Source organism: Lipotes vexillifer, unplaced genomic scaffold (genome assembly GCF_000442215.2).
Source record: "Lipotes vexillifer unplaced genomic scaffold, Lipotes_vexillifer_v1.1 scaffold809, whole genome shotgun sequence".
Classification (NCBI taxonomy): Eukaryota; Metazoa; Chordata; class Mammalia; order Artiodactyla; family Lipotidae; genus Lipotes; species Lipotes vexillifer.
Genome location: NW_006788521.1, coordinates 2,448,597 through 2,471,153, shown reverse-complemented (window position 1 = coordinate 2,471,153; position 22,557 = coordinate 2,448,597). Strand labels below are relative to the sequence as shown.

Below are 22,557 nucleotides of genomic sequence, written 5' to 3'. Positions count from 1 at the left end.
TGGGAGACAAGGGCAGAAAAGTGGGAGCTGAGGGTTGGGAGGGCTTTCCAGATGAGGCTGAGCCAACAGCTTGAGCAAAGCCTCAATGGAATGAAGGAACAGGTACGGAGCTGTGGGTCCTGGGTGTGGCAGGAAGGTGGGGAGGGGCGGGTGGCTGCAAACCGAACTGGCACGTCAGGGATTTAGAAGTCAGCTTCCCAGGGCGGTACTGACCCAGATCAACATTCCTGTGGCTGCAGGATAACTGAGAAGCCTAGACCATTTTCTGAGTCAGCTGAGATTTGGAGATTACCTGGGGTAAACTGCCTGGTGAAATAACCAGTACATGCCACTGCTCAGACTTGCCCTAGCCTCAGAATCAGGGGGGTATCTGTCTGTCAACTTTGGGAGAGTCAACTCTGAAGCCCATTTCACTACATCAGCTGTCTCTCCCTTCCCACATCTGGCTCTTCAAATCCAAGACCAAGACACCAGCCCGGGAGGCTGTCCTCCCACCTCAGGACTCCTGCACCAGAATAAGAGAGGAAGAAAGGAACCCGGGAGAGGGATGGAGCCAGAGCAGCAAGTGTAAAGTGAGGAGTGGGAATGGATCATGGATTCGGAAAACCTGGAGGCTGGATGGCCCTGGGAGACCACCTGGTTCAGTCACCCCGCTCTCACGGAGGGAGACTGAAGCTCAAGAAAGGAGAAGAAAGGACTAAAGGGACCTGGTGGATCCCCATGAGTGGGAAAACTGCAGCTAGAACAGAAGGCTCCCAACTCCAATCCTAAGACCCTTCACTTCTTCATGATGTGTAGTTAACGGATTTTGCGTTGAAATGCTTCTTTCAATTTCTTTAAAAATGGGAATAACCCATGTTCATAGCAGCATTATTCACAAGACCCAAGAGGTGGAAACAACCCAAGTGTCTGTCGATGGTGAATGGGTAAACAAAATGTGGCATACAATGGAATATTACTCAGTCTTAAAAAGGAAGGAAATCCCATCACATGTTAAAACATGGATGAACATTGAGGACCTTATGCTAGGTGAGTTAAGCCAGTCACAAAAATGCACATATACGTCAAATAGAAATAATGAAAACAAAAAGGAAAGCTTGAATATCCCATTTTGAAGCTGCTTTTGTCCTCACAATGTGATGACGCCTCTCCAGGTCAGTCATTATCAAGCAACACTATCATTTGCAACAGTTCAAGAGTATTCCTTGTATGGAGCACACGGTTCCCTTCATCCCACCTCCTAGGATGGACATCTGGGTTGCTTCCAATTCCCACAGTCATAAGCAATGCCTTAGGACCAAGTCTTGAAGCAGAAGAGCTGATCAAGTGATACTTTTAATACTTCTTAATTGAATCATTGTTTGGTCGATCTTAGATTTTGACAACTGTTAATAAGTTGTCATTTTAGTAAACATTTTAAAAGCCAATAAATCATTTATCTTATTAAAGTGTGGATACCTTCATTGCTCACTAGAATCAAGGTGGGTGGGTCCAACAGTGCTTGTGGAAAGAGCCCTGGACTGGGAGTGCCCTGGACACGACGGTCCCTGACCCCTAAGGGGCTCGGTGCCAGCTGGGAACAGGTGAAAGAGCATTGGCTTGGGAGCTACAGAGGCCTCGGTTCCCATTCCAGATCCACTAACGCGGGTGTTTCAGAAAACTGAACCTCAGCTTTCTCGTATGTAAAATGGAGATGATGGTCCTACTCCACCAAGAGTCACTGAAAGGGTGAGAGAGAAATTGTGACAAGTGTGCCTCCCCAAGCACAGGGGCCCTCTCACCGCCCCTCCCTCTAAGGCCCGTACCCCTCCCCAGGGCCTGTACCCTGAAGTCTCCGGCTGGGGTTCTAGGGAAGGGAGAGGCTGCACCTTGCTCTGATCAAGTTCCCTCAGTGAATTATATGCCTTCACCAAGTAATCCTGAGTGAGCTAAGCTGGCCCCTGGCAGGGCCCGGGGTAGGGGTTCACCATTCCTGGCAGCCAACATCCCCACAAACAACAGCCCTCCATCTGTCGGAGCAGACAGCCTTCAGGTTGGGTGCAACACTGCCGACTCTGAAAGCCTGAGTCACCAGGCCAAGCTGCCATCTGGTGCCATCTCCCAGAGTCCAAATCTCTTGGGGGGCCAGCGCTGCAGGGGACTGGGATGGATAATGGCTTAATGGGTATTGGAATCACAGGGAGTGCATTCATTTTTTCTGAGGAGCAGTCACGGTGCTTGTGTCTGATACTGGGCTACACTGCGAGAGCATGGAGGAGACGGCCGGGCTGTGAGGGGTCCTGGACCTGGGGAAGGAGACCAGTGCCCACATCCTGGTTCTTCCAGCTGCGTGACCTTGGACAAGTCAGCCACCTTCTCTGAGCCCCTTGAATGCGGTGCAGTGAAGAGGGCAGAAGCTCTGGAGGCAGGCAGACCAGAGCCTGAGCCCTGACTCAGCGCCCAGGAGGTCATGGGCACGCAGAACCTCTCAGAACTTCAGTCTGTCAGGAAAAGGAGAGGATAACTGCTGTAAAGAGGAGAGACAGTGTGTGGAAGACACCAGCCAGCACAGTACTGGGGCCACACTTCATACCAGCAGTTACTTGTGCTCAATCCAGTGGGTGAGGTCCCCAAGGGCAGGGATTTGGCCCAGTGTACCTCAGTGCCCTCCATAGCATCCAACAGAGTTTGAGATACAAATTCTTAAAAATCACTAAAGCTATTGGCAGTGTCTGCCTGGCTGGCTGAGCCAGGATGAGACCCCCAGTTCCCATGTCCTCTTGCAGCCTGAGGCACCTTCCCACTGAAGAGACACAGGAAGGCATCATGTAGACATGGGCCCAGGAAGTCCGGGGGAGTGTTTCCCCAGCAGAGGTATTACACTTAAAAGGTCTCAGATCGAGAGCTGCTCTCTGACCAGCATTTTTGAGTGCCTGGGGTACCAATGGGCACCCCAAGATTGTGCCAGACTCCTCTGTCTTACCTCTAGGTCAAGAGTCAGTCTCTTTCTCTCCTTCTCACTGGTTTTGGTATTTGGGTTGAACATGAAACCCCACAGTTGGTCTGGCTGGGGTCCCCCTTCTAAATGTGGAATAAAGGTAAGGATGGCCTCCTCCCATCACTGCTATACCCCACAAGCACATCTCCCAGAGCCCCTCGGGGAGGGAGGGGTTGCTTTTACTCCTTGTAAAGCGGGAAGGAATCAACAAGGAGAGCAGGGAATGCCACAGTCACAGCCAAAATAATCAAAGCCTGCATGTTTGGGGCAGCTGCTGGGTGCCAGGCACCCAGCTTTATGAATCTGGACACAGGCCTCTTCAGAAAACATGATTATAAGTCCATGTAAGAGGAGGAGGGAGTTCCCTGGCTGTCCAGTGGTTAGAACGCTGTGCTTCTACTGCAGGGGGCGTGGGTTAGATCCCTGGTCAGGGAACTAAGATCCTGTGTGTCGGGGCGGTGCGGCCATCTGGGAGATGGGTCAGAGAGCACACTATCCACTCATTTCGTGAGCCAAAAGCTAACCCCAAGACTTGATCTACTCCCCACTGTCTGCCCCAGGACAGGGCTGAGGTCTGCTGTAAAGTGAATTAGTAAAAAAGTCCAGATTCTGTAATGTTGGAACAGCTTCCTCCTGAGATTTTCACTCTGATTGTAGGGGAGTTGTCAACATCCTGGGCAGCCCATACTAATCTCCAAGAGCAGAATGAAATCTAGGTCTCCTGGGGCATCTCCACTTCATCTGACAATTCCTAATGCCTTAGAAGGGAAGGCCGATCACGGGAGGCTGCCCACATTTCTGAGAAAGGAGGGGAAGAAGCACGGAAACAAGTGCTGTGTACATTCTACATTGCTCGTCCTTCCCAGGTTGGGTTTGGGGCTGAAGCTGTACTGATACAGGGATCAGGAAGCTGCTACAGCTCAGCTTAATGCCCTCAGCTCTCAGGAGCGGCCAGCAGCCTCATGACAGGAACGCAAAGGTGACGGAGGAAAAGAGTGATGGCTGGGCTGCTAAGTGGCATCAGAGGAGACTTCACATGCTGTAAGGATATATTTGGGTGCTATAAGCCTGCAAGGGCAGGGCTGTGTCTTTTCTCACTGTTTGTTCCCCAGCACCTAGAACCCTGCATGCCTGTAACAGGCCCTCAATAAAAGCTTTGTGAATAAACAAATGAATTGAGAACACATGAATGATTGAGCTTCCTCTCTAATCACCAGCTGCTTCATTAAATGTAACCCCTGAGCTGCCAGGAATGAAGCCTCTGCTGGTTCCTGTAATAACCGTTTAGGGTCAAGAAAGGCAGAGAAGGGGCAAAACTAGGCAGGGAGAGCATTTTTCTGGACTGTGTCCTCTAAAAACAGAGCAGAAAGGAAAAGAAGAAATGTACAAAGGGGAGAATATTTAGAAGTATACCCCTTACCTCCCCAGGAGCAAGACCAGAAATAAAGCAGACAGAGATGTAGAGTAGCCAAAGCTCAAGCAGGAGAGCTGAGGCCTTCCTCTCAGAGGAAAAGGAGCCTGGGCCCTCAGTGGGTACCATCACTAGAGTACCACAGGCACCACGCTCAGGATTTTTGGTAACAACTGTGCTGGCTTAGTCACTTTTATTGTGCTAAAGAGAGCCTACTGCCCATGCTGCATCCCCCACTGCCTCCCTGCCATGTGACCCTTACTCCTTCATGAGGTCACCCCTGGATGTGAACTTGATTTACTGAGTTGTGGGATTTTTGAGTGATTTTAATGTCTGTGTATATATGTGATCTGTTACCTACAATGACCATGTAGCTCTTTCTTTCATAACTGCTATAATTAACTTCTCTCTCTATGAAGCCTAAATCTTCCTCCCTGTCACTGTCCTCTGTTGGGCCTGGCTCAGCCTGTTTCTCTGTCCTGTACCCAGTTACCAGCTGCCAGGTCAAAGATCCCCCAGTTCCTTCGGTGGCCCCTCCCAGGACCCTGCATACAGATTACCCTCCTCCAAACACTGTGTCTTCGGGTGTGGGGTCAGATCATGCACAGTCTCCCAGGAGATATCCAAGAGACCTGCCCTTGGTGGCCTTCTGTCACCTAGCTCAAGTGACAGTATGTCCCTGACTGATCAACAGCACAGCATTTCCAGCCACCTGCAGTTTGGCAGTTAAGGACCACAGGCTGGCTAACGCATCACATCTAGCTTGTCCAGGGGCTCCAGGCCCAGAGGGGTCCACTGGAGCCTGGGGCCTCTCTGGGGCCAGAGCTCACCTTCTGAGCCTTTAGCTCCTTGGTGAGCATCAGAACCTGCTGCTCCAAGGCCAGCACTTTCTCCTGGGCGGTTCGGTTCCGTGTGAGTCCTTCGGTGAAGAGCGGGAAGGTGTTGCTCTGGCGCTTGGCTTTCTGAATGAGATTGGCGGTCAGAGAGGACTTGGGTGTAGGCTTTGGAGAATCCGCTGGATCTTTTCCTGCTCAAGAGGAGGAACACAGAGGTTGTGATCAGCGGCTTCAGCAGTTCTCAAACTTGGGCTTGCTGCAGAAGCACCTGGAAGGCTTGGTAAAATGCAGATTGGGGGGACTTCCCTGGTGGCGCAGTGGTTAAGAATCTGCCTGCCAATGCAGGGGACACAGGTTCGAGTCCTGGTCCAGGAAGATCCCACATGCCACGGAGCAACTAAGCCCGTGCGCCACAACTACTGAGCCTGAGTGCCACAACTACCAAAGCCCACACACCTAGAGCCCATGCTCCGCAACAAGAGAAGCCACCGCAATGAGAAGCCCTCGCACCGCAATGAAGAGCAGTCCCTGTTCGCCGCAATTAGAGAAAGCCCGTGTGCAGCAATGAAGACCCAATGCAGCCAAAAATAAAATAAATAAATAAATACATAAATTTATTTAAAAAAATATTTTTAAAAAGTGCAGTTTGGGGACCCTACTCTCAGAGCTTTCCATTCCATAGGCCTGGGGCGCAGCTTGAGAATTTGTATTTTTAAATGTTCCTAGGTGATGCTGATACAGCTTGTGCAGGGATCATACTCTGAGAACCACTGGACTATATAAACACTGTTTACACTGTGCCGGGTCATCCAGCCCATCCTCTACCCTCTGTTCCCTATTCTCTCTGTTCCCTACTCTCCAATCTCAACCTGCAAGGGTTACCTCCTACTGCCCCGCTAGTGTTTGCCAGGTGGCCATCTCCTCAGGCATGGGCCCAGGCAGGATGTATATTTTCTTATTTCGGGATCTCACCTCCAGGCTCTGGGCAATTTTCAAAGCACACAGATCTGTCCATTGATAGGAGCACAAAATATCTGTACTCTGCATTCTTGCCCCAGCAAGTAATGTAAACTCTCATTTGATTCTAATTACAAGCTAAATTAGGAGACATATCTCCCACAGCTGAATGTCTCAAGGCTGTATCCTTTTATTTCCAGTAGAGCCTGGGTCAGCAACCAATGGCCCACAGGCCAAATCCAGCGGCCTGCTTTTGTAAATAAAGTTTTATTGGAATATAGCCATGCCCATTTATTTGTGCATTGTCTGTACTGCTTTCACTCCACAAAGGCAGAGTTGAGTACTTGCAACAGAGACTGTATGGCTCACAATGACTCAAATATTTACTGTCTGGCCCTTTACAGAAAATGTTTGCTGACCGGTGCTAAATTTTCTTTCTTTCATTTTTAAAAAAAAATTTATTTATTTATTTATTTATTTTTGGCTGCGTTGGGTCTTCGTTGCTGCGCATGGGCTTTCTCCAGTTGTGGCGAGCGGTGGCTACTCTTCGTCGTGGTGCACGGGCTTCTCATTGCGGTGGCTTCTCTTGTTGCGGAGCACAGGTTCTCGGCACGCAGGCTTCAGTAGTTGTGGCATGCGGGCTCAGTAGTTGTGGCTCGTGGGCTCTAGAGCACAGGCTCAGTAATTGTGGCGCACGGGCTTAGCTGATCCACGGCATGTGGGATGTTCCCGGACCAGGGCTCGAACCGTGTCCCCTGTATTGGCAGGTGGATTCTTAACCACTGCGCCACCAGGGAAGTCCCTAAATTTTATTCTTAAATCCAATGTTAGAGAATCACTCACCCAGACCGCCTTGTCCTGCCCTACCCTGAGCCTGTGCTTTAGGGCTCTGCCATCAGCCTGCATCAAGGGACATGTAATGGCCTGATTATATGGTCAAGAGACTCTGAGAATTTTGATCACAGGGCACATACACATTATGTCTGTTATGAGGCCCCAACATAAATTCTTCTCAGCTCTCAGGGCCAGCTTTGCTTCTTTCAAGAAAATATGTGTTTATAGTCTTATGGACACTGGAAGTAACCTAACCACTTGCATTTCCCTCTTTGCCTTGGCTGCTGAGAAGCTCAGAGCCACATTTGCTGCCCACCTTTGGTACACCGCAGGATTTTTTCTTGAGCCTATCTAAATTTCCTAACTCAAATTACTCATTTATCTTCCCCCTGATATACATTGTAGTAAGTCATACCCAGTTCTTTTGGGACTATGATGTTAAAAATAAGGATGTGGGGTTTCCTTGGTGGCGCAGTGGTTGAGAGTCCGCCTGCCGATGCAGGGGACACGGGTTCGTGCCCTGGTCTGGGAAGATCCCACATGCTGCAGAGCGGCTGGGCCCGTGAGCCATGGCTGCTGAGCCTGCGCGTCCGGAGCCTGTGCTCCGCAACAGGAGAGGCCACGACAGTGAGAGGCCTGCGTACCGGGTGGTGGGGGGACAGGCAGGGCTTGCAGGACAAGCTGAATGACTTAGCAACTTTATTCTGGGGACCAGGCCAACAGCCAACCAAATAGTCTTGAGCAGATAAAAAACTACTCTAGTAGGTGACAGGAACCAGAAACTCCTTGGCCCTGTTGAGTACAAGAACAGAACGGTCTTGTTCCAGGCTTAAAAGAAATCTGGTCGAGCCAGGTACGAAGCAGCCTGCATAGTCAGAGGAATGCAATGCTTCTTTTTCTTTCCTGCCACGGGATCTAAGAGAGCAGGGAGGCTCCCTGGAGCCCTGCAGGCTACTGTCCACCAACCCTGAGGGCAGGCAGGGTAGAATCACTGTGCCCATCCTATAGTTGGGAAAAACAGAGGCCTAAGACAGTGGTTTTCAATCAGCGCCCTAGGATTTCATGGGATCGCCTCAAGGGCTGGCTGGGAAGGGAAGAGGGTGGGGCGGGAGGGGCTGAGGGGGAGCCTGGACTCCCAACCCTGCCTCAACTCTGCTTTTATTTGCTTTGTGTATCAGATTTTGTTTATGGGGACAGGTTTCATGGCAATAAAGAGGTTGTTTGCAAAGTCACTGACTCAGAAAAGAGGCTTCAGGCAGGAATATGGGGCCAGACTGTTTGGTCTGAATCCTATTCTGTTACTCACTGTGCAGCTGTGAGCGAGTCACTCCTCACATCCGTTCCCAGTTCCCTCAGTTAATAAATGAGGAGAACAGTATTTACCGCTCAGGTTGTTGTAAAGACTAAACAGGTTAATGCACGTAAAGCGCTTTGTGCATGTGCATGAAACTTGAAAAGATTCTGCTGAGTAAAAGACACCAATCACATAGGACTACATATTGTAGATTCCATTTATATGCAATGTCCAGAACAGGCAAATCTATAGAGGCAGAAAGTAGATTAGTGGTTGCCTAGAGCTGGAGGGAGGTGGAGACTGGGACTGATGGCTGAGGGGTATGGGGTTTCTTCTGGGGGTAATAAAAATGTTTTAAATTTGATTATGGTGATGGTTGCACAACTCTGTGAAGATACTGAAAGCCACTGAATTATATGTTTCAAAGGAGTGAATTGTATGGTATGTGAATTATATCAGAATGAAACTGTTACCAAAAAAAAAAAAAAAAAATATGAGGGACAGAGTTATAGGGGTCAGAAAGCTAATTAGGAAAGAGTTGAGAGAAGGAAAACTTTTCCAAAAAAAAAAAAAAAAAAAAAGGCTTAGGGTAGCCCTGGCACAAAGTACCTACTACATGTAAGTTCTATTATTATTATTGATTAGATACAGTACTGATCTTCTCTTGGGCTATTCATCGTGATCTGTGGGGCTTCATCAGGCACTGCTCCAAAGCGGTGCTTTTTCTAGAGTAATTTCTACACAGCCCAGGGGTCCTCTCTACCATAAGACCCCTCAGTGCTGCCTTAGCCAGTTTTCTCCCAACTGTTTCTACATAGTTAAAACATGTTTTAAGGGCATTTATGCTAATTTCAAAGATGCCAAACACCCCTGATGGTATGGGTCCTAATATTTTGTAAAAGAAATAAAGTGCCATGTCACAGAGGGGATGAATACCTTGAGGTCATTTGTTCTGCTTCTTCAGGTAGATCTGATTTTAATCATCCCAGAAAAGGATTTTTATATCCTTTCCTTATAAATTAAAAAAAAAAAGGAAGAAAGAAAAAGCAACAGATATTTTTCCTTATTACTTCAAGAATCATTGCTTGGTATTTCAGTTTGGGAAGATGAAAAGCGTTCTGGAAATGGATGGTAGTGATGGTTACACAAGAACGTGAATGTACCTAATGCCTCTGAATTATACACTTAAAATTGGTTAAAGTGGTAAATTTTGTTATGTATTTTTACCACAAGTTAAAAAAAAAAAAAAGAAAAGGAAAGAAAGAAAGAAAGGAGGGAGGGAGGGAGGGAGGAAGGAAAGAAAGAAAGAGAGAAAGAAAGAAAGAATGAATCATTACTACCAGACCCATAGAAGCCCAGATGGAGTGACCTGGAGAGTTGCATCTTTGACACACAAAAGCATGGATGTTTGTTTACGGGGAGGAGAGAGGGCACCCACTTAATCTCTGAAGGCAGCTCAGACCCAGGCAGAGGCTCACCTGGGGCGCTGAGGTCAGGAGGCGAGGGCTGCTCCTCCCTCTGAGGCTCCTCGCTCAGTGGAGAATCTTCTCCTGAGGGTCTGTGGCCTGTTCCTTGGGTCTGCTTGTTGCCCCGGATGTTGTACATTGTGTTTCTGAAAGGAAAATAGAGGATCATGGGGCTGACAGCCCTGCTATCTTGCCCACTACCCTTCCCGCTGCCACTGCTGGCGCTCAGGACGCATCTCCACCCCAGTCATGACTTGATCAGTCTGCCTGACTGCAGGCACCCTGAAGGAGGCAACCCATCTGAGCCTCTCCCATCACCCTTACCCTTCTCCTTTCCATTTTTCATCATGTGTATCACCTTCGATACGCAGTATTCCTTGTAAACAATACAAGCTTGACTCCTCTGCCTCCAACCCCACTGCTGGAATATAAGCTCCATGAGGGCAGGGGCATTTGTCTGCTTTATTCACTGAAATGGATTTGCCAAACTAACTTTCCCGAAACCTTCACCTGGTCTTATAACCACCTGGCTTAAAAATCACCAGTGGCTCCCTACTTCTGCTGAGAAAAGTTCCAAACACCTCCTGGCCTCTTACTCCCCTTGCTTTCTTTCCCTGCTCAGACCTGTTCTCTCTGTAGCCTTCACTGATCACCTCACAGCCTCCAAGGAGCTTACTGCACTTCATGCATGGGTCACTCTTTGACCAAGTACTTGTCTAGACTGAGTAGTGGTGTCTTTTCTTCAAGAACTGGGCACTAACCTACCTGCATGCCTACTGGCACCTGGCACTGGGTCACATGTGCCCAGAGTACAGACTCAATAGATGTTTGTTTTGCAGGAAGGAACTAGGTAGCACCAAAGGCTGGCCTGGCACCACAGGCCACAGAGAAGTTCATGAGTTGGATGAAAAGGCAGTTCAACTGAGTTTGTTTTCCCTTTGCAAAGGTATAAAAGTCGACATATTACAAAACTAATAACAAGGAAGAAAAAATGACTAAAGAGTTCACTAGGTCAGTGTTTTTCAAACACAGGATGTGCAGGATGTGAGCCATTGGTAGACTGTAAAATCAGTTTAGTATCATGACCAGCATTAAAAAAAAATGGGATGGAAAATATCAGAATGTGCCCCACTTAGAAAGGATTAAAATTTTGTGAATTACATATATGTGTATTGAGCCATATAATAAGATGTATTTCTTACTGGTCAACAGTTTGAAAAACACTGCAGGAGGAGGTCAATTATCTAAAGGGCAGCAATAGCGTGGCCAGAAAACAAAAGGCTGAAAAAGCTGAAAAAGTCTGTAGACTTGTGATGGAGTCCTGGCTTTGCTCTATCATCCCTCCATGCGATGTATACGTCTAGAAATATGGTGGACAAAATATCTGAAATAGCCTTGTTCCACAAACACCTAGATGCTAGATAAATGCAAAACATATTTCAAAAATATTTAGCTGAATTCTCAGAAAAGGAAGGGAAAATTCCTAGGGACTAAACACAAAAAAGGAGTTGAAACTCAAGTCGGAAGTAAAGAGGAAGATGCATATATAGATTAAATTACTTTTCAACAAATATTTACCCCTTCCCCTCCACCTCCACAGGAGCAGAGTACGTCCCGCTCCTCCTTTTGATTTTGGGCACAGCCATGTGATTTGTTTTGGCCAAAGGGATGTTGGCAGATATAATGTAAATATAGGCTTAAAATGTGCTTGCATGTAGGGCTTGACCTCTTGAAGAACATGCCTCATAGCTGCTGGTCCATGAAACGTGAGAAATATGTGGAGGAAACCTAGATCTTCCCAACGGCTTGGAGCCAAGACCAGGTGAACCTAGGCTGTATCACGTGAACCCAGATGTGCAGGAAATGAATGTTTATTATTATATGACACTGAATTTTGAAGTGTTTGTTTGCAGCATTATTATTGTGAAAGTTGGCTAGGACATGAGTTTGTCCAGGGATCAACTGCTTTTTTTGAATTGAGATATAACTGACATGTAACATTATATTAGTTTCAAGTGTACAACATATTGATTTAATACATATACTTATTGCAAAAGGATCACCCCAGTAAGTCTAGCTAACACCTATCACCACCCATAGTTACATTTATTTTTTCTTGTGATCAGAAATAAACTGTTGATACCAGAAACCTAGAGCCTTGGTTGCAAAGGAGGAAAGAAAACAAGGTTTTGGACCCATGCAAAGTATGAAGTTAAAACTGAAATTCTTACATAAAGCTGAGATTCATGAAGGTCCATGCCCTCTGTGAAGTTAGAAAAAGAAGCCTGCTGGCAAAATTAATATAAGGAGAGTCTAGGTGAAGGCTCTGGGTGTTCAAAACATTACCTTTGTGTGGTTTTGGTTATCAGGATAATATTGGCCTTATAGAATGAATTGGGAAATGCTCTTTCCCCTTTTTTTTGGGGGGGTGGTAGTACAGTTTGCGAAGAATTGTTATTAATTCTTTAATGTTTGGTAGACTTCACCAGTGAAGTTATCTGGTCCTAGGTTTTTGTGTGTGTGCATGTGTGTGTGTAGGTGGGGTGGGGTGTAATTTTTTGATAACTAATTCAATCTCTTTACTTGCTACAGGTCTATTTAGATTTTCTATTTCTTCTTGAGTCAGTTTCAGTAATCTGTCTTTCTAGGAATTTGTCTATTTCATCTAAGTTATCTAATTTATTAGCGTATAATTGTTCATGGTATTCCCTTATAAACCTTTTTATTTCTGTAAGGTTGGTAGTAACGTCCCCTCTCTTGTTCCTTATTTTAGTCACTTGAGTCTGCTTTCTTTTCCTGGTCTTTCTAGATAAATGTTTGTCACCTTTGTTAATCTTTTCAAAGAACTATCATTTGATCTTAAGCTTGTTTTTAAAACAAAATGCAGTTTTTTGGTATAGTTGGGTCTCGAATAGGAAAAGAGTGAGAGTGTACTTCAATGGAGAGTACAGATGACTGATGTAAGGTAAAATTAATCAATTAAATTTAGCACAGAGAAGAAATTAGAACTCAGCCCTCCTAACACCTGACCCTGAATAAGGAGCCTTGACTCCCTGGGCTAGTCATTTCCTCTTCTTAGTTCTTACTTTACTCATCTAAAAATAAAAGGGTGGTGGTCATATTAATATGAATGATGACCATGAGAGGCACTATTTACTGAGTATCACTCTGTGCTGCATCTTGTGCTGAGCCCCATTACATGGATCTCACACACCACAGGCCACATGATTTGGCAAGGACCCTGGGGCACATCCCTACGGCCAGGGGCACTGGCTGGGTGGGGGTGACCATCATTGTTGCCCATACTTCCCCTTGTCCAGGGGCTGCAGCCTCCCCAATATGTCCAGGGCCTCACAAGCAGTCACCCCTGGGGTGTGGGAAGGCATATAAACCCCAACTTCAGGGCAGCAAAGATCATTCTAAGCCCTAGCACATGTCTCCTCTGAGGATGGGCAGCTCACTAACTACTGTCACAGCCCAGGTGGCCATTACCCAGCCAAACTACTATGCTTGGAAGAGGCATCTCCATTTCATAAATGTATTGACTTTGCTTGGAGCAGTTCATGGATCATTTTCTGTGTAGGTTTAGCTCTAGGTCTGAAAGGCCTGGTCAGCATGGGAGTAGTGGTCACAGGACTTTCTGGAAGGATAGATAACCTTGGGCAGGACGTTTATCCTCTCTGAGCCTGGATTTTTCCCATCTGCAATGGGATGAGGAACATATCCACAACAAACAATGACTGGGCCCTTGCATGGGCCAGGTCTAAGATAAACCCTAGGAATTCAACTCATCTAATCTTCACCCACATGCACTTAACTCTTTTACTCCTCACAACAGCCCAATGAAGTAAGCACTATTATAACCTCCACTGCACAGTGAGAACTTTGATTTGGAAAGGATAGGTAACCAAAGCCACAGAACGAGTAAATGGTGGGGCTGAGCAATAGACTTGGATGTCTAATCCATGGTCTGAGAACTTAACCATTAGATACCACTTCACAGGTTTGTCCAGACATCTTGCGAGTGTAAAGCACCTAGCACAGTGTCCTTCCTTGAGTATGACCTGGGCTCATGGCAGACCCAAGAGCAAGCACCAAGACCCGCCAGGGAAAGGGGGTGCAGGAGACAAGGGCAACCCTGGTCTTTCTGGGGCTGTCAGCAGCCAGGGCACTTGGAAAACCGTCTCACATTTTCTGTGGTTTATGACACGCAACTGACTGATCCTCGGAAACTTCCTTCCTTTCTTGGTCTCTGTAGGTTCTTGGTTCTGCTTCTGTTGTTGGGTGGCCGTCATTAGGCACCTGGCTTAATCTTGGTGAGACTGCCCTGGACACACACTGGCTGGGTGGCTGGGCTTCTCAGGTCCCCTGTCCCCACAGCAGGCTCCCCATGTACCCAGTCCCCTCCAGCTCCTCCCAAGGGAAGATCCCCTGCAGGGCGCCGTCCTTGTCCTCTCACCCTGGGGCGCTCAACCAGGTCCCATATCCCCCAAGTCTCTCTCTCCGGCTCAGCTCTCTCTCCTGAGTTCTAGGCCTTTCCATCCAAATGTCTGTGGGGTAGTTCCATCTCTAGCCAGTAGACCCTAAAGGACACTCATCATATTTTCCCTAAAACCTGCTTCTCTCCCGAGAACGGCATCACTCCCCTGCTAGTTACCCAAGCAAATTCAAACACCGAGGCCGACAGAGAGAAATGCTTCGCTTGAGTCACACGAGGCAGGGTCTCTAATCTAAGTTCAGGGAACAATCTATTCTGCTTTCTAAGAGGTCCCAGTTTGTCTGAAGTCCACACAGAAAAGAACCACCCAAACAGGATCAGTGTTAGGTACAGTCTGAATTCCCAAAAGCTTCCATCCCTTCAATTAGAGCAACAATTATAGCAGCAGAATAGTATTTAAGTGCTTACTGATCCCCAAGCACAGTTCTAAAGCAGCTTACATGTATTAACCCATTTATAACCCCCCTGCCCCACCCCAAACACACACACACTAATCTTGTAAGGCAAATACTGTTGTATTTACATGTACGAATAATTTAAGTGAAGCACAGAGAACTCAAACAACTTGCCAAGGGCAGAACAGCCCATGACTGGTGGAGCCAGGATACAAATGCAGGCAGTTTGGCCCCAAAGCTCAGGCCATAGTGCTATCTTCTTATGAACTACTTAAAACAAAGCCTGCCAGTGGGAAATATAAATTGTATATATCACACATTATTAGATGAAAAAGAAGCTAAGATGTAATCGACGTACAGTAAATTACACATGTGAAAAGTGAATAATTTGATGCATTTGACATACGTAGACATTTGTGAAGCCACCACTCCATTACATTGAATATGATCTCAATTATGCATATATGTATATAGAAAATGTGAGGAAAGTGATGCTAAGAACGCTTGTCTGGGTGAAAGGACTATGGGTAATTTTAAATTTATACCTTTCTAGATGTTTCTAACTTCCTACAAAGAATGTGTACTACTTTAAAAATCAGAACAAATGTAGTATTTTAAAGTAATGATGTAATGAATTGAAAATAAAGCCCCTAACCCCCAACCCAAGTCCACCTCCCTGCAGGGGAGTCACACCAGATTACTGTAAGCTCCAAAGAAGGTGCTGTCTGCAGCCTGGCAGGCCCCTCAGCTCCACCGCACTTACTGTATTTCAGTTCCCAGGTGCTTGAGGGAGATATTCTGAAGGGCCAAGGGCATAGCAGGGACCGGCTGCAAGGCAGCTGCCATGCCCACAAGGCCAGTGGGCGTTTTCACAGGACACAGGAACTCCTCTAGCTCCGCCTCCTCTTGCTCTGGGGAACAAAGAAAAGGAAAATCATTCACGCTGGGGCTGGGGTTGGGTCACTGCACTTAGAAAGACTAGACAGGATGGAGACTGGAGAGGTGGGGCAGCCGTCTCCAGACAGCTAATCCAGGGCCTGCCAGCTTGCTCAGGGCTCCAGGTAAGTCTTTCTGGGGAAGGTTTCACAGGGGCCCTGGGTCCAGGAGGGTGAAGGCTTGCTGCGGGACGAGAAGGGCTTCAGAGGAGAAGCCTACACCACAGCTTCCTGTGTCTCCCTGCAGTGTCCTCAGGAGACTGGCACCTGGTCATTGTGGCGCAACCATGCCCACAGCAGGGGCTGGCCCACAAGAGGCCCGCTGAGTGTGCTGAACCAAAGCCATTCTTCAGATAACCTGGTTCTTCTGATTTCCGGACACTCAGGAATTCTGTCTTTGGGAGGGTTTCTTGTTGCTTCTAGACTGAGGCGGATCTGGCAACTGTGTCAGCTCAGGCTGCAGTTTCCCGCACAGCCAGGGCTGTTGGCTCTCCCGCAGATGGGAGTGGAGGGTGAGTAGAAGTGCAGAAGCAAAAGCAAACAAACCCTTCCCCAAAGAAAGTCCTTACAAGCATAAAACACCCAGAAGGTTCTCTCGGAAAATTACAGATGAGCATCATAAACCATAAAAAGGAGCATTTACTATGACAGTAACAGTGTGCAGGTACACATATAATAATCATATTATTAGGACAGTTCTCACACACTGAACACTCACTATGTACCCGGCATTTTGCTCAGGGCTTTACATTCCTTTCCTCATTAATGATAAAATTCAATGTATTCGCTCACACATTCACTCAACAAATATCCAATGTGCCTGGTAGAGTACCAGATACTTGGGACACAGGTGACAAAGACATGGCCCCCACCCTTGAGGGCTAGGGGGCAGAGACTGACAAGGACGCTGTGATTAGAACACAATGTAACCATCAGCAAAAAGTGTTGAGGGCTCACATAGAGTCCAGCAGGCAAAGTCCCGGAAGGCTTCCAAGAGGAGGCTGGCAAAAGGAGGAGGTGGCAGTGGAGCTTGGCCATAGAGAGTAAGCAGGAATTCACCAGGCAGAGAAGAGAGGGCAGGGACGCCTCTGGTGCTGCTGAAGTGCACAGCATGAGGCGGGCACTGGGGGAGCAGGCAGAGGTGAGACGAGGAAGGATGAGGCCTGAGTCTGGTGCTAAAAAGCTGGGGCTGGGCCTGGGACATGGAGGGCGGCCACGGAAGCAGGGTGGGGCTCAGGCGCTCATTTGAGAAAGCTGGCTCGGGTTACAGTGAAGAGGTTGGGTCTGAGGTGGGACACGGGGACACTGGAGAGGAGACTGCTGTGGTTTTCTAGCTAAGAGTTGAGGCCTGACCCAAGGCAATAGCAGTGAGGGCCTAGATCTGACGTGTAGGCCAGAGGGTAGACATGGCCAGCCCAGGTGACTGGACTGGCTATCTGAGATCCAGGAAGGGGCAACTAGGTAAATGAAGCCCACTTACTGAGGGAAGGAAAAGTGGGGAGAAGGGTAAGGGCAGATGAGCTCAGTTTGTAAAGCATCCGAGTACCAGGGTCTAGGAGGTGTCCGGCCACAGGTCCTGCCCTCGCCCATTGGGCTTCCCTGTCAACTGAGGGTGAGGCATGTTAGACACACTGCAGCTAGGTGGGTGGTCTGTCTCAACTGTGAAACCTGCTGGTCACAGTGCTGGCTGCAGCATGGGGGTAGGAGGGTATGAGCTCCCGGACTCCTCCATGCTGGGATGTTTTAGGATTTGGGATTACGTGGGCCACCTGGTGGGGGTGAAGCTTCTGCCCACAGCAACACTGGGGATAAGATCACGGATCTACTCAACTCACAGCACAAAAGCATTTATGTAAGAAGCAACAATAACAACTGCATTTTCTCATTAACCCTTCCTCACAGCAACTCTGTGAAAGTTTCATTTCTTGAGATCTTTCCGTAATTGTCATCATCATAATAGTAACTGACATCTACTGAGCTCTGACAATGTGCAGGCATTGTTCCAACCCTTTAAGGTGTAAGGATTCATTTAATCCTCATAATAACCCTAAGGAGTAGGTATTCTTTATTAACCTCATTTTACAGGGAAGGAAACTGAAGCTCAGAAAGGTTAAGCAACTTGCCTAAGACTGCACAGGATTAGGATCTGAGCCCAGCCAGCCTGGCCTCAGAGCCCATATTCTTGCCCTTGATGCTATACTGTTGCCCTAGCTCATCCTGAGTCACATCCCTGGCTCTCCGCTTCTTTAGCAGAGGGGTCCTCCCACTCACTCCCAAAAGGAGGGTAAAGGCTTGGTCACCAAGAACCCTGGGTGTGTGGGCAGGAGGCAAGCCCATTAGGTACCTAGCTCGAGGCGCAGGGCGGGCCCATTCCCAGCCAGGGCAGCATCAGGGACGGCGGGAGGTGCAGGCGGGCTGTTGTGGAACTCCCAGCGCTTCATCTGCAGCTGCTGCAGCCAGTATAGCATTGCTTGCTTGGTGGCGGCCTGAGAAGCACAAGGGTTAGTTGGCAAGGCCCTGTGCCTGCATGGTGGCACTGGGTGTGGGACGCAGGAAGGTCATGGGAGGCTTGGCAACTCCCTCCTTCCCAGAAAAAAAAAAAATTGTCACTGCGGGTGACACCTCTGAAACACCACATGCTTCTTGGCAATAGAATATAATTGGGCTCTGATCTCCCACTCAGAGGTTCCTTAACCTTTCTGGGCCTCAGTTTTCTCATCTGTCCTATGGTGATGATAACACTCATTTCATAGGGTGGTTATGAGGGTGAAATGAAGTAAGGAAAGTAAAGTATCCAGCATAGTTCCTGACATGCAGTAGGTGCTCAAAATGTGCTCACTGGATAAAAGAATTTGGAGGTGTTAAGAGAGAGCTTTGAAATTCTGACCTGGCTGGGGCCCTAGTAGCATCATTACCTCCCTGTGTGACATCTCAGTGTCCTAGCTGACTTTGTGGAATGGGGAGAATCTCTCCTGCTTTGGGGATGATACGATTGGGGACTGGAAAGCCATATGCACACAACATTGTGGCACCCTCCAGGCAGCCCACATGAGGTATGGTTGATGCTGGTCATTAGTCTCCCAGCACTGGATGGTCCACATACCTACTCTCACATCCATTATGTTGCCGGATCCTCCACCAGGGAGGCAGGGCGGGAGTGATCGGCCCCCTCCATAGATGGAGAAACTAAGGCTTTGAGGTCGCCCAGGCAGGTGGTGGCAGAGCTGGTCCCAGAACCCGGGTCTCCCACTTCTAGACCAGAGATTTGTTGTCATTTACAGCCGGGAGATTGTGACTTACATAGAGAAAGTCTAGGATCAGAAGCTGGGCAGGCGCTGGGAGTGGATGGTGAGCCTCACAGAGCTGCCCACAATCAAGGCCATGCGAGAACATCAGCAGGCAACCAGGGCAAGCCCCCTTCTCAAGAGGACCACGGTGAGGTGTGCACAAGGCTAGGGGGCTCCCTGAAAGTGGCCCTCGGCCTGTCATGGAGATATCAAATCAGATAAAATGATGCCCACCATTCTTCTCTTTCTATATACTTTCCCCGAGAGAACTCAGCCCCTCTCAGGGCTTCACCATGACCTTGTGCTGACAAGCTCCCGCCCATACCCGAACAACCCATTTTATTAATTCACTGGACAGGTGTATATTGAGCATCTACTATACGTGTCAGGGACTGTGGAAGGCACTGGTGAGCCCACACACACGGCCCTATCCTCTTGGAACTTAAGAGTCTACTGAGGGGGACATATAACTGTATATCCTGCGGTTTCCTCATCCTGGGTTACCTGCTGTCAGTGACTGCCCCAACCAGGCAGTCAGCCAGTTACACAAGCCACCCCTGACCCCTCCCTCACATCCTTAGCCGCCCCCATTTGTCTCCCTCCCCACTGCTACAGCTCTAGCTCGGCCGCCATTCTCTCCTGACCACTTCCTGACGGACTCCCGAACCACAGCCTTGCCTTCTCCTAACTTGTTCTCTACCCAAAAGCCAGACTGACCTTTCTCAACTTTCTCATCTCACAGTGCTTCCTTGCTTAAGGCTCTGACAATTTCCCACAGCCCAAAAGACCAAGTCCAAGCTCCCTGGCCTGACAAATGCCCTGCCCTCAGGCCTCTGCTCTTCCACTCCATCTTGTGGGCCCCTCTATACCCCAGGCTTCTGGGATTTGCCTGGACATTCCAGGCTGTACCATGTTTCCTATGTTTACTCATGGGGCTCTCTTGGCCTGGAATATCCTTCTCCCTCTTGTCTGCTTGTAGAAAACCGATTTTCTCTTTCAAGCGTCAAGGTGTGGTCGCCCCCTTCCCACCCCACCCCCACTCTGGCCCATGAGGCCCTCTCTGGATAGCCCCACCTACTCAGTGGAACAGACCTTTCCTGTCACGGCACCTTTCTGGTATAGACTTATCATACTGTCCCTACAGAACATTTTACTGCACATGCCAGTCTCCCTGTCCGTCTCTCACAAGACCGTAAGTGGTTTGAGCCCCAGGGGGCAGGTCTAATTTTGCGCCACACCCCAGCGCCTAGCACAGTGCCAGGCACACACACGGATCAATGGAATAATAAAAGGCACGTGTTAGCGACCCTGTAGACAGCATTCAATGTGTGGGAGCAGACACATGACCCATAAGCCACGTAACCCTAAAATGCCTGCCCTCCTGGCCTGAAATTCCTAATTTGCATTATTTTTGCTGACCCCCCCACACCCCCCAGCCTGGTCACTAGCCTGGCCCACACAGTAAAGTGGAACTAAAGCTGTGGGCTATATACAGGGGGCTCAAGAGATGCCCAGTTGGCTGCAAGTAGGGGTGGAGGTGTGGGAAGACAGGGTGGGGGTCAGGGAGGTGGCAGTCTTCTGGCACACTTTCCTCTGCTGAGTGTGAATTCCAGAACTCTTAGCCCACATCTGTCTTTCCAGTTAAGTTCTAGGGCACTTCCTCTTGACATGACATGAACTTTCTGACCTTGGATCTATCACTATGTGTGTTCATTCAACAAATATTTATTGAGGACCCACTAGGTGCCAGGCCGTATTCTAGGCACTGAGATTAATTCAGCAACTTGTAGGTGCCTGTGATGTGCCAGGTGCTTACACACCCTGTTATAAATCTCACAAACTATCTAGGTACTAAGAGGTTAACTTGCCCAGAGTCACACAGCTAGTAAGTAGCTGAGGTAGAATTTGAATCCAAGCCTGTCTGATTTCAAAGCTTGACTATACTTCAGCCCCAAGTAAGAAAGTTAAGGGAACAGCATTGTTAGCCACATCTAAAAGTTTTGACACAGTACTGAGAGGTAGAAAAGCTATGGGATTCCAAGTGTGGGCTACACCACTTTTTAGTTGTGTGACCTCGGACCAGTCACTTCATCTCTTTGTGACTCAGTTTCTTGATCCGTAATATGGGTCCATCATCCCGGCCTTTGTTGTGGGAACCCAGTGAGGAAGTGGGTGTGAATGTACTTTGGAAAGTAAAAAACCCTGGACACCCAGGGTTCACTGGGCTGATCAGGGTCGGTGATTATCGTAAGTTTACTGTGACCACCCACCTGCGCCCTGCTGTGCCCTGGGATCTCATCCCGGCTGAAAAGGAAAAAACTGCTCCATTTACCTTCAAGGTAATAATCCGGCTGGGAGTCTTGATTTCGAAAGTCCCCTCCTCGGCGTCCGCCCTGCAGTCAAAGACTGCACTGGAGAGGTCGATACTGTCCAAGGGATTAGCATCCTGCGCAGTCCGCGAATAATACAGGTGGCATTTCCTCTCGTCGTAGAAGAACCAACGGGATTTCCAGCCCCGGATGGGCCCTTTGCCGCCAAACTTACTTAAATATCCACAGATTTTCTTGGGGGCCGTCTCCAGGGGCCGGGCGCAGCCTTCCGACTCCTTGGGAGGCAACACTTCGGGGTCCCTGGCCAAGCCGGCAGGCTCTTCGGACCCGGGGACGGGGGAACTGGACTCCGCGGGTTCCTCCTGGGTGCTCTCCATCGTCGAGGGACTGGAGGTCTGCGGCCCAACTCCGGTCTAAACTCGGAAACTCAGGTGATACCTTCCAAGAGGGAGCTTTCCGGACATGGGCGGAGCCAGTGGTGACCCGCCCCTAGGAGACGACGGAGGGACGCGGCTGGCTGCGGTGTGTGCGCCTCCTTGATGGAAAGCCCAGTAGGGGCTGCTGGCCACGCCCATCTAAACCTCTCTGCCGCCAGGACACGCCCCCTGCCGGCTCCTCCCACCCCGCCTTCTTCCGGCTTTTCCTCCGTGCCTATCCGCCATCTTTACGGGGGGCAGCTTCGGGCGTGAGGCGGTCTTCGGGTTGAAGGCGTGGTGACCCTGAGCTAGGTTAACCGGCGAAAGGGAAGCTGGAAGAGACGCCGGTCCCCGACTACGCTGCTCTGGTAACTCGCGTAATGACGTGGATGGGTGGTCTCTTCTCGCGCCTTATGGGCCTCCCGCCTTTTTTCCCTAGGTGCCGCTCGGGTTACCGTCGGACGGCGGACTGCGCGGCCATTAGTTGAAAGGGACGCCCGGCTCGGTGACGCCACTTCCGGTGCCGCTCAAAGCGCGCGTGGATTGTGGGCGCTGCTAGGGGCTTATTATCCGCGGGGCTAATTTAGCAGCCCCGTGACTCAGCTCTGACCGCGGCGGCTTCACCTCCCTCGGTCCCAGCTCCCACTCGCCTCCTTCCCTGACTGCTCGCGTTACATGGGGTGCCCGGGCCCGGCTGCTGCCCTTCTGGAATCCAGTGCCTGGACGGAGTTGGGCTCAGTAAATTGGGTAAATAAACAAATATGTATCTAGGCCCTGACAAGCTCGGTCAACTTCATGTCTCATTCTACCTCTTGTCCTTAAGTTTCTCCCCTTCCCTCTTGTCTTAGGCGCATCCCTCCACTTGGGCTGTGGAGCCCATTTCCTTCCACCTCTTTAGGGGCATCACGGTTCTCCTCTAGC

General features: G+C 49.0%; 1 protein-coding gene across 3 annotated transcripts in view; it reads right to left on the bottom strand.

Annotated features, from left to right (window-relative positions):
* TBC1D2 (TBC1 domain family member 2) overlaps positions 1 to 21,599 on the bottom strand; it is a 41,849-nt gene extending 20,250 nt beyond the window's left edge. Inside the window, exons 1-5 of one of the 3 annotated variants that reach the window (XM_007461655.1) lie at positions 21,223 to 21,599; positions 17,948 to 18,089; positions 15,432 to 15,579; positions 9,788 to 9,921; positions 5,219 to 5,415 (exon numbers count right to left, since the gene is read on the bottom strand). In XM_007461655.1, the coding sequence (XP_007461717.1) occupies positions 5,219 to 5,415; positions 9,788 to 9,921; positions 15,432 to 15,579; positions 17,948 to 18,089; positions 21,223 to 21,597 (996 nt within the window). In that variant the 5' untranslated portion in view covers positions 21,598 to 21,599. The remainder of the gene's footprint in view (positions 1 to 5,218; positions 5,416 to 9,787; positions 9,922 to 15,431; positions 15,580 to 17,947; positions 18,090 to 21,222) is intronic. The other 2 variants (XM_007461654.1, XM_007461656.1) reach the window with 2 other exon arrangements.
* Between the last annotated feature and the right edge of the window lie 958 nt (positions 21,600 to 22,557).